We start from the raw sequence: 12341 nt of genomic DNA, 5'->3' as shown, positions 1-12341 counted from the left end.
AAACGCTTCGACCAATGTTTCGACTCCATGTAGTTTCCCTAAATTTTTGTAAGAGATCTATAATTTCCACATTTTAAACATTAAAGCACACTTTTATCCCAAAAATCAACACTAACCCGTGGTCAAATCATTTTGACATTTAAACATTATCAAGAATCAAACAAGAGATGTGTCTGAAACACTTATTCCCCCTTCCTTCGATATACATTAAAGGGGCATGGTCACAAATTTTGGTCAAATTCTATTTTTCTGTTTTTATTATTTACAGTGCTTAAGGTATGCATTTCTAATGATCAAATAAAATTTGAGAGTCATTCGTAGAGTTAGGAGCAAGATACAGGGCTCACAATTCTTTGTCATGTAAACAAGGCTTGTGCCCTGTTTTTGTTTACACAGGTTCAATATACCAGTAAAAAATTTATTTTAAGCTAGTTTGTCTATCTTCCTTTTTATTTTAAGCATAAATAAACAGTTCCTCATGTTTAACACATTCATTTTAGGTCTAAAACTAGAATTTTCACTTCAACATTAAAATTGTAAACAAAATCTTTGTTTACATAGCAAAGAATTGCAAGTTCTATAACTCGGTTATTATTAATCAACGAATAACACTCAAATTTTAGTTGTTTATCAAAAGTGCCTTACTGAAGCATTGTAAACATTAAAATAGGAAAAATAATTTTTGACCAACATTATGACCATGCCCCCTTTAAAAGGTACACAAGCCTTTTAATATTATGGGCAGCATACATACATGAACTTAAAATCAATAGGGATCATCTACTGGTACTATCCGGGATGCATCAACCTATCAAGTGTGGACTTTTTCGTGATATCAGTAATCAATTTGTTTAATTTTTGCAGAGATAATGAATAGAAAGCAAATAATTAGAATTTTTTAAAGTCCAAGGGGCATAATATAGTCAAATATTGCTCAATTGTACCAAAAAGAGAACTTGAGCTAGTTATTCTTATGATAAATCTGTATTATAATACTAAATTTAATTATAGTTTGTGCAACCTCTGCAAGATAAGGAACGGAACCTTTTAAAAGACCAACTGACAAACAGTAGCAAAGCATTATGCCATGTGTGTATTATAAATTAATTTAAAACCATCTCCAATCCTCAGCAAAGGTCGAGAACCTTAATATAACTATCAATATTTTTCTTTATAGTCATACTTAAAAAAAAATAAAAGGTCCAAAAAAATCAGTCTAACAATTTTGATGTTGATCGGCCTGCCAATTTAACATAAAAGTTGTTAGAAGGCTATCACAGCTTAAAATATAAATTACTGATATGTTCATTCTAATGCTAATACATGTTCAGTCATGCAATTTATAATAATAAAAGACAAAGCTTTAAATATAAAAAATAATTTCTTTTATTCGTTTTATGCATTTCAAAATGTAGCATCGATCATCATGATCATGATATGAATGTCGCAAGAATATCTAACCCCGATTTTAATCCTTCATTGCAAAAACAAATCATTGTTTATACTACTTCCCAAGATATCCTCGATCCACATTTCACATAACAATCTTTGACATTGACACCATTAATATATATACCAAGGTCGTGGCTAACCTATTTGTTTGATTTGATTGGTATACTTTACACGAAAAATACGTAACAATTATTCCAATAAATGATGACAAATTAAAAAGCTTCAAGTATGAAAACCAAAAGAATCTTAATAACATGGTGTAAAAACAAATGCTTAGTCTACTGTAGAACTGAATTCGGAACTACAATCTACCAGTATTTCATAAAATATTAGAGAGGTTAAGCATTTGAACGTGTACGTGTACGAGTACGTGTAATTAGCTGTTCTTGAGAAGAAGATTTTAAAAGACACCCCCCCCCCCCCCTTTTTTCAGTTTCACGCTTGAAAAGGGTTTGGCCTTTAAATTTTACAATTAATAATCTCCTTTAAATAATAATGCTTTGTGCCAAATTTAGTTAAAATTGGCCAAGTAGTTATGGAGATAAAGTTGAAAAATCAATGTGAAAAGTTTACAGATGGACAGACGGACAGACAACGAGTGATCAGAAAAGCTTACTTGAACTTTTGGTTCAGGTGAGCTAAAAACTGCACTGCCAAATATCAAACACGGCAAATATAAATAGCTTTGTTTACTCTATTAACTCTGGACCCACCTGTGTCTGTCCAATACAGATTTCTACCTATCCAGTCTACAGCCAAACCATCAGTAGTCTCCAGATTGGAAGACACTATCACCTTTGATTCACTCCCATCAAAGTTGGCTCGTCTACAGTTACAGAAATAAAAGTTAATAATGTCTGTCATGAACATAAGAATGATGGTAGAATTTTTTATAACTAATTTCTTGTTGATTTTGTTGGTGTCTCTCAAACACAAATTTACATCCTTATTGCATTACCTAACAATAGAATTGTTTTTTCGGTGGGGGTATGAAGTTAACAAGCATGGCAGAAAAAATAGATTCCACTTATCCTAGAAATGCTTCACCATAAAAATTGGGTAAAAATTGGCCTTATAGTTTTCAAGAAGAAGTTAAAAATGTAAAATTGTTCATGAATGACGCAAGTCGCACGATCACAATGAATGACGCATGACGATGGATAATGACCAATTGCAATTGTTAGTTTACTTAATATGCAATGACAAGAGAAGTAACTCTTGTTTATGTTTTACTTATCTCCCCCTAAGGGAGCTCTTCATCCTGTAAAGTTACTTTTAGTGAACGAGTTGAATAAAGCACATGGTCTAACAATGGTAGCAGAGCGTGGTTGAAAGAAAATTGGTGATTCCTAGTGTTAGAAACAGTGTAAGCGAGGTGTGACAATTAATTACTTGTTATTCAGAGTTTGATAAATGTGAAAAACAGTGGTGTTAGTGGACTGAGAAAATGTCAACAAAAATTAACCCCCCTTTGTACAATCCTAAAATCAAAAGTTATGAACTCTTCAAGCAAGAACTTTTAGCATGGAAAGAGGTCACTGAGTTAGATAAAAAGAAACAAGGTGTTGCTATAGCATTGTCTCTTCCTGAAAATGATGAGTCCCAGATAAGAGAAAAAGTGTTTGATCAGCTGAATTTGGAGGATCTCAAAAAAGAGACAGGTTTGAAAACATTGATAGAATTTTTGGACAAACATTTGGCCAAAGATGATTTAGCAGATAGCTTAGAGAAATTTGAAGACTTTGAAGATTTTAAAAGGTCTGATGGACAATCTGTCAATGAATACATTTCCATTTTTGATGCTAAATACAGAAAAATTGAGAAGAAAAATATGAAATTACCTCCAGAGATTTTAGCATTCAAATTACTCAAAAGATCACAAATTAGCAAAGAAGAAAGAATGATTGTTTTGACGGGAATGAATTTTGAAAATAAAGAAACTCTGTATGAGGAAGCTAAGAAATCCCTTAAAAAATTCAAAGGTGAAACTTGTGAAGGACATTCTTCTTCTACACCAATGTCCATTAAACTTGAACCAGCATTCCTTGCAGAGAACGAAGAAGCGCTGATGGCAGCTGGATATGCTAGAATGAGGAACAACAAATTTTATCGAGGAGGGGGAAGAAGTGAGCAGATGCGGGGCAGAGGATTTCAAAGTGGCCAAAGTAGAGGCTTTTATCGAGGTCAGCATGGGGGACAATCACGAGCAGGCAGTTCAGCAGTTAAAAAGAGTATGAATCCATCAGGACAAGATGGAAATGTGTTGACATGCAAGTCTTGCGGGAAACATCTGATGGCAGCATGTCCTCATAGTTGGGAAAATATGGCAAAAGTAAATGCATGTTCAACTGAAGAAGAAGAATTCGTACTGTTTACAGGTTACCAACCTAAGGAAATAAGACACCTGGGGATGGAAGCTAGAAATTGTGCAGTCCTAGACAGTGCCTGCAGTAGTACTGTGTGTGGTAGTGCATGGATCAACACATACATCGATTCACTCAATGATTTGGACAAAAATAGAGTTAAGAAAACTGAAGGCAGAAAAATGTTTAAGTTTGGAGGGGGGACTCGTCTAAAATCTGAAGGAGAATTTGCAATTCCAGCTCGTATAGCAGGGAAAGATGTGACCATAATAACTGATGTTGTTGATTCAGACATTCCGTTGCTGTTGTCAAGAACGGCTATGAAAACTGCTGGTGTGAAGTTGAACTTAGAGGATGACACAGCGGAGATTTTAGGGAAAACAATGAACCTAAATGTGACCTCTTCTGGACATTATTGTATTCCCATAGATAAAGCAGAAATGATACCTGTTGAGGAAGTTTGCTCAGTCAGGATTGATGATGTAGACCCAAAAAAGAGATACTCAACTCTGTTAAAACTGCACCGACAGTTTGCGCACCCACCAAAGAAACGACTAGTATCCCTCTTACAGGATGCAGGTGCTTGGCGAGACAACTTTGACGAGGATCTTGAAAAAATAGAGGAGAGATGTGATGTGTGCAAGACCTATGCAAGAACCCCTTCACGGCCTGTTGTGTCATTTCCAATGGCGACTTACTTTAATGAGAAGGTGGCCATGGATCTGAAGTACTGGAGAGGAAAGTGGATCTTACATTTGATTGACATGTGGTCCAGATACACAATTTCCATTTTTATCCAGAGGAAAAAGACAACTGATGTCATTGATAAAATCATGTCTCACTGGATAGGGATATTTGGTGTTATGGGTGCAATTATGACAGATAATGGAGGAGAATTTAACTCTGACGAAATGCGAGAAGTGGCATCCATTTTGAACGTCAAAGTGTGCACATCCGCAGGTGAAAGCCCATTTCAGAACGGCTTGTGTGAACGAGTGCACTCCGTAACGGATATGATGCTAACAAAATTGGAACAGGACTACAAAGATGTAAATGAGCAGAGCTTGTTGTGCTGGGCTAACATGGCAAGGAATGTATTACAGATGTGGAACGGCTTTAGTAGCCACCAGCTTGTGTTTGGATGGAACCCCAATCTACCCAACATTATGACAGACAAGTTACCAGCTTTAGAAGGCCGTACAGTGAGTGAGACTTTTGCTAAACATCTGAATTTACTGCACAGCACCAGACGAGCATACATAGAGGCAGAAGCTGATGAGAGAATCAGACGGGCATTACTGAACAAAGTGAGGGCAGCTGAACAATGTTATGAAAATGGAGATTTGGTGTACTACAAGCGTGAGGGTAGAGACAGATGGCTTGGACCTGGTAGAGTTGTGTTTCAGGATGGAAAAGTTGTTTTTGTTCGCCATGGGGGAGTTTTTGTTCGAGTGTCCCCTAACAGATTACAAAAAGCAACCGCAGGCTGTACTCAAGTAGAAGAGAAGATATCAGACACTGAAACTACAGGCACAAATAAAGAAAGAACACCACACCAAGGAAAAGCAAGTGAAAAGCAACTTAAAAAGTGTACAGTTTCTGAATACCTGTCAGAGAACAAAGAGGAACAGAAGTTACCTTTACCTCCTCAACGCAATTTTGCATTGAAAACAAATGACAACATTCAGTATAAGATGGGATCGGAGGATGAAAATTGGATAAAGGCAACAATTCTTGGCAGAGCAGGCAAAGCTTCTGGTAATAACAGAAATTGGTATAATGTAAAAGATGTTGAGAGTGAAGAACAAAAGAGCATAGACCTAAGTAGGCTCCCTTGGGAAAGAATCAGCGATGAATGTGTTAATTCTACAACATGTGAAAATACAAGCTGTGACAATATAACCCTAGCTAAACAAAATGAACTAGAGAAGCTCAAAAACTTTGACACATACACTGAAGTTCTGGATGAAGGACAAAATAGACTATCTACAAGATGGGTTATCACTTCAAAAGAAGAACAAGTAAGAGCAAGACTTGTAGCACGTGGATTTGAGGAGGAATTTGATATTCCAAGAGACAGTCCGACAGTTGGAAAAGGGGGTCTTAAGATATTTTTGACAATAACAGCAAGTAAATTCTGGGATGTCAAAACCACAGACATTAAGTCAGCTTTTTTACAAGGAAAAAAACTTGATAGAGATGTTTATCTTCAACCTCCAAAGGAAAGTATCACTCCTGTAGGAATGATATGGAAGTTAAAACACTGTCTTTATGGACTGAAAGATGGTGCCAGACAGTTTTACTTAAGTGTTAAAGAAGAACTTGATAAACTCGGCTTTGAACAGTGTAGCGTAGACCCGGCTCTCTTCTGCTATAGAAAGGATAAAAGGCTTCATGGAATCATCTGCTCTCATGTTGATGATTTTCTCCATGCTGGGGACGAAATCTTTGAGGGGCAGATTTGCAGGTTTCGAGAGAGGTTTTCAGCAGGAAAAATTGCTGAATGCCAATTTCCATATATTGGTTTCTACGTTAAGCAAACTCAGGAAGGTATAGAACTGGATCACACTAGTTACATGGAGAAGTTACAAAGTATAGAGATTGATCCCCTGAGGGCATATCAGAAGGAAAGTCAGCTAAGCACTGAAGAACAGACTGCATACAGACAGATCATAGGGCAGATCAATTGGGCAGTGCAGGGGTCAAGACCAGACCTTGCATTTGAAATGATAGACATGAGCACTAAGCTAAGAAGTGGAAACATGGCAGACTTAATCAGAGCAACGAAAACCATAAATAGGCTTAAAGACTTCAAAAGTATTCTTAGATTTCCAGCTTTAGATCTCACTTCAGTGAAGATAGTGACATTTACCGATGCATCTCTAGGAAACCTGAATGATGGAGTGGGAAGTACTCAAGGAGTCATTATCTGGATTATGGATAGACAAGGGAAATGCTGTCCCCTTTTCTGGCAGGCTAAAAAGATAAGAAGAGTTGTCCGTTCCATGCTAGCAGCAGAGGCGCTTAGTCTACAAGAAGGACTGGAGGCAAGTTTTTACTATCGACACATGTTAGAGGAAATTTTAGGAGTCCCCAGCAAATCCATTGAAATTTATGCATTTATAGACAATAAGAGTGTGATAGAATCTGTGCATTCGACAAAACTGGTGGAGGACAGGAGACTTCGTATTGATATCGCTGCATTGACTGAAGCAGTTACTCAAGGAGATGTGAGGAAAATTCAGTGGTGTTCTGGACAAAAACAGCTCGCAAATTGCCTAACAAAAGCAGGAGCAAATGGTTTATGTGTTTTGAAGATTCTTCAGACAGGACGGATGTTGCCAGACTTTGTGTTTTAAATGGACAGAATTACTGTTATTCTTAAACCAGACACATTCTAATTAATTCTGAACTTTTGTCATTTTTAGTTTTGTTTACCTGTACATTATGCTCAAAAAAGAGAAAAGTATAATTAATGTTAGTTTACTTAATATGCAATGACAAGAGAAGTAACTCTTGTTTATGTTTTACTTATCTCCCCCTAAGGGAGCTCTTCATCCTGTAAAGTTACTTTTAGTGAACGAGTTGAATAAAGCACATGGTCTAACAGCAATAGGTCACCTAAATAACTCAGGTGACCATATTATAATAAATATGGCCATCATGAGCTCCAAAAACTTTAACATGTTCCAAAAACTTTGATCTGTACCAGTATCTTAAACCTCTTTCAACATCCAGAATTTATGGCTAAGATTTAGTATTCAAGCGAGACAAGTACATTACTATCACAATATGTTAACAACTAATAAAGGAAAATAAGACCAACACAGGGCATCTGCTGCAATAATTTTATTAACCTGCTCCAAAATCTTTTACCTCCTCCAGCATCTGAAATTTGTAGCTCACATTCAACATCAAAGTCTTTTAATTCTTCATATTTAATTTCTTAAGAATTGCAATGCATCTGATTCATTTATTAAGTTTAGTGGAGTAAGGACCGGATAATGAAGAAAACACAGAGGGGAACATTTGTAGAATAAGTCAATTAAAAAAGATAAAGATACCCACTGAATTATAAATTACAAGGTCACAAACTTTGATTGACTGGAGTAAGCAAGTTCTTTCACACATGATTATTCCATAAAACGATCTCGAGTAAAGAAATCACAGCATATACACAATTGGCTACATGTACAGAGACGGACAAGACTGATTAATCTGACATTGATTTTACTTTCACTCACTTAATGACGTCTTGATGAACATCAGTGTAGTAGATCTTTTTCTCTGCATTGTCGTAATCTAAAGCAATGACATTATGTAAATCCTTCAAAGGTAGGAAGACATCCACCGTGTCATTGGTATCCATGGAAATCCACCTTACACTCCCTCTGCTGGCAAACAACAGGAACTTCTCTGGAACTAAAGAGGTCAGGAAATCAAACTTAAAATTCAAACTACAGTCAAACTTGTATTAAAGTGGATCTCTACAACAAATAAGTGTAGGAGATTCTTGTTGCATGCATTTCTTACTAATAATAGGCAAAGTATTCAACAATAATAGACCTCAAAATACAACACTGTATTTCCTAGAGAATTTTTAAAATATCAGTGTGGTTACAGATAACACCTTATTTATCAAATTTTTAATCATTTCTGTTTTAAAATTCTTTTGAACGTGAAATGTTATTATGTTTAGAAATGAAAAACAAAATAATTATGAATGAAGTTTGTATGATTTTTATTGGAATCCACATATGAAGTATGAATATATGAAAGCAAAATATAAAAAAATTCTTTGAATGCAAACTGCTGGACAAAATCCAACAAAAATCTGAAAATATAAACAATATTCGTTGGTTAATGGGTCGAAGAAAAGAAATTGAATGAAATTGAAAAATTAAAGAAAATACTGGATTATTGCAAAAATCTCGATATGAAAGATCCTGTTTAAGAGTTGTCTTTCTTTATTTTACATGGTTTCAAATATCTTGGGACCAATTTTTTAATTAATAAAAATCACGAAGAAAAATTAAACAAGAGGCCAATAGGCCTTAATGGTCACCTGAGTAGCATATAACCCATACACAAACTTGTCGAGGAGTCTCATATACCGTATTTTTCGGAAATTAGGTCGATACTTTTTTTCCCTGACACGCGGACCTCGCCCTATTCATTGCTTCGCCCAATTTATGTTTTTTTTTTTTTGGTTGGAAAATTTGATATGAAATTTTGCAAAAATTTATGCAACCCTCCAATAAAATCATGAGTGTTTACTATAATACTGCTTGAATTTCTGTGTAAAAATCGTATGGATTTTAATCAATATACTGTAGTAATTTATCATTTAAACAAAATTAAATGTATATAGATTTATTTCTTCTTAAATTTCTTACTTAGATCACTGACTGAATCATCTTTCGATCATTATTATATGCTGTCATGCATTTTGATCGTGTGCTTACGATAAACAGGAAATCAATTTCGCGCGGTTAAAGTAAAATGAGAACCGTACAAAGGGTAATTACGGGGGAAAAATATCGTCGGGTAGAAATTTAAAAAAAAACAATTTTTTTTTATAACAGAATACATGAACAAATTTTTTTCTGTATATTCAACATAAAACTTTCAATGAAATTTTAGCCAGGTGTCTCTGAAATCAGTCTGGGTAACGCTTACTTTGTTTATACACAGTTGAACTCTCGGCACGTGCTACTCATGCCCGCAGGCTTCAATAAGATCAGAGGTTGACTCGTGTGTATATACACAGTAAAAAGTCACACAGAGACACAGGGTGGCATGTGTTACCGTAGTCATGCCTCCAGGCTAGGTTACTATCCCCAGGTTAACACCAGTTTGTACACATGGCAGGGAAATAATAAAAAACGATCTTAAATTAAAACCAGCCATACTGAATTAATTGGTTTAAAAATGTTGATGCAATTTCAGACATTTTCTTACGATGTTTTCAAGAAATACATTTTATTTCCCTTTTGTTTTAAAGTGTGAAATAAGATTAAAGGCTACTATATAATAACGTTATTGCTTTAAATCATTTATTCATTAGAACTAGCGGTAATTTTTCGACCAATTCTTCGAAGTTGACCTATTTATACTTTTTTTTATTTTTTGGCTAAAAACGGCCTCCTTCGCCCAATAAACCGTATCGACCTAATTTCCGAAAAATACGGTATTCATTTATTTGGGTTTCATTCTGGAGTAAAAAAGTTATGAATTTGTAATGACGACCACCTACTTGCCTGAAATCTTTCAAAAAGAACTGTGAAACCTATAATTTCTACAAAATCATGAATTCAGTTTTCCTTCAGGTGTGTGGGAGCAAAGAAGATAATTTTTAAACATTATATGCATTAACACCTATACATCCATTTTGGCCCTGCCCTAGAGTCAAACCCATACTCCAGGGGACATGAAATTTAAAATTTTATTACAGGACTTTCTGGTAAACATAATCAAGAAGTCAGTTTTTCATACAGATGTGTGAGAATAGTAAAGAAGATTTTAAAACATTATATGCATTAACACTATATTGCCCCCCCCCCCCAAATGTCCTGAACCCCTAACCCAGGGGCCATAAATTTCACAATTTAGGTAGAGGAGTTAGTGGACATCATTACCATGTATTAAGTTTTTTGTCCACATGTTTGGGAGTAAAGAAGAAGATTTTTTAAGATTTAATACATTTTTACTATATGGCCATATTGGCCCCACCCTAGAGCCTGAATCCCTGACACAGGAGTCATTAATTTCACAATTTTGGTAGAGGGCTTCATGGACATCATAATAATGCATTTAGTTTTTAACAAATATATATGGGAGTAGAGAAGATTTTCTTCTAAGATTTAATACATTTTTACTATATGGCCAAATTGGCCCCACCCTAGAGCCAGAACCCCTGACACAGGGGTCATGAATTTTACAATTTTTGTAGAGGGTTTCATGGACATCATAATCATGCATTTACATATATGGGAGTAGAGAAGAAGATTTTCTAAGATTTAATACATTTTCACTTTTTGGCCATATTGGCCCCACCCTAGAGACAGAACCCCTGACCCACGGGCCATGAATTTCACATTTTGGTAGAGGGCTTCATGGACATCATAACCATGCAACCAGTTTTTTCCTCACATGTGTGGGGGTAGAGAAGAAGAATTTTGAAAATTTGCTTTTTTTTCCTATTTGGTCCAACTTGTGGTGCTTTGGGGGTGGTAGAGCCAGGGATTTTACAATTTAGATTATTAGAAAATAGAGGTACATTTTCTATAGAAATATATAGGAAACTGTCATTTTCTACACTTTGAAGCAGATTAAAAAAATACAATACCTTTTTTTCTCAAATTGTTATATTTGATTGGTAATATCATTTCCTACCTTATGACGTGCAAAAAATAGTAAATACACCAAATTTTTTCTCTATATTTGGAGCATTATGTATGAAGATTGGTAAAATGGATTTATCCAAAAAATAAGAAAATGTTCCCGAGGATAGCACAATTCTATGTATAAAATTTCAACGGTGTACAATTTTTACTTTTTCTTTTATGTTATTTCTTATAATGTACTCCTACAAAGCTTCATTTTATCATTACATCATAAAAGCGCAATGGCAATGCTCCCCTACCACACAACGGAAAAAATCTTCTTAAAAAATCTAAATATTTTTATCTGTATTTTGTTTATTGTGTTCAATTTTATAAAATTAATGACATTGTAAAAATTTCATAAGAATATCAATCCACTGTATTATACATGTACTATAATGCGCAATTATATACGCAATGAAAACTAAAGTCGGCCTCCTTAAGACCACCAGGATAAATCATTTAGCAATATACGGCTACAGTTATGTCCAATTATCTACAACAAGTATAAAGAAGGGAAGAAGGCTACCTTTTTGACACTGCTTGCCATCTTCCTGCAGCTTCAAACCAGTGGGACACACACATGAATAACCTGTGGGGTTTGGCAGACACAGATGACTACAGCCACCATTTTTCTTTTGACACCTGTCCATCTTTTCCAAGCCTTAAACAAAGATAAGTGATTTGAAATAAAGTGTAAAATTAATCAATAAGGAATAATAAGGACACCAAAAAGTAAGTTCAATATCAAAAAGGAAGAGCGTTGTGTGTGCTCAGACCCTTTGATACAGTACCTCCTGAGTCAAGCTGCACGGCATGTATGTCCATTAGTCCAGACAAGTTGTATCTCAGTGTTTTCACATCACCTCCACTGAATTTATTAGCTTTCATAATGGACATTTTCTGCCAGTCAGTCCAATACATATCATTACCAAACACAGTCAAGCCATATGGATGTTTCACTCCTTTCAGAAGGACCTTTCTATTGCTCCCATCCAGGTCTGAACTCCCAATAATCTGCATTCAGTAAATTATAATAATTCTTATTAGAAAGAAATCAGAGAAACTAAGCTTAAGGTATGCAATATCAACTCCAAACCCTTTCAACTGCCAGCCCATAGCTAACCAATTTCCTGTATAC

General features: G+C 35.2%; 1 protein-coding gene across 2 annotated transcripts in view; it reads right to left on the bottom strand.

Annotated features, from left to right (window-relative positions):
• Window positions 1-12341, bottom strand: part of LOC105336972 (low-density lipoprotein receptor-related protein 4) — a 64221-nt gene that overhangs the window by 11720 nt on the left and 40160 nt on the right. For both annotated transcript variants that reach the window (XM_034470956.2, XM_034470962.2), the window contains exons 30-33: window positions 11995-12217; window positions 11730-11864; window positions 8060-8237; window positions 2166-2278 (exon numbers count right to left, since the gene is read on the bottom strand). In XM_034470956.2, coding sequence (XP_034326847.2) covers window positions 2166-2278; window positions 8060-8237; window positions 11730-11864; window positions 11995-12217 — 649 coding nt within the window. The remainder of the gene's footprint in view (window positions 1-2165; window positions 2279-8059; window positions 8238-11729; window positions 11865-11994; window positions 12218-12341) is intronic.

Source organism: Magallana gigas, chromosome 5, assembly GCF_963853765.1.
Source record: "Magallana gigas chromosome 5, xbMagGiga1.1, whole genome shotgun sequence".
Classification (NCBI taxonomy): Eukaryota; Metazoa; Mollusca; class Bivalvia; order Ostreida; family Ostreidae; genus Magallana; species Magallana gigas.
The sequence above is the reverse complement of the archived record's forward strand: the minus strand, read 5'-3'. Positions and strand labels throughout refer to the sequence as shown.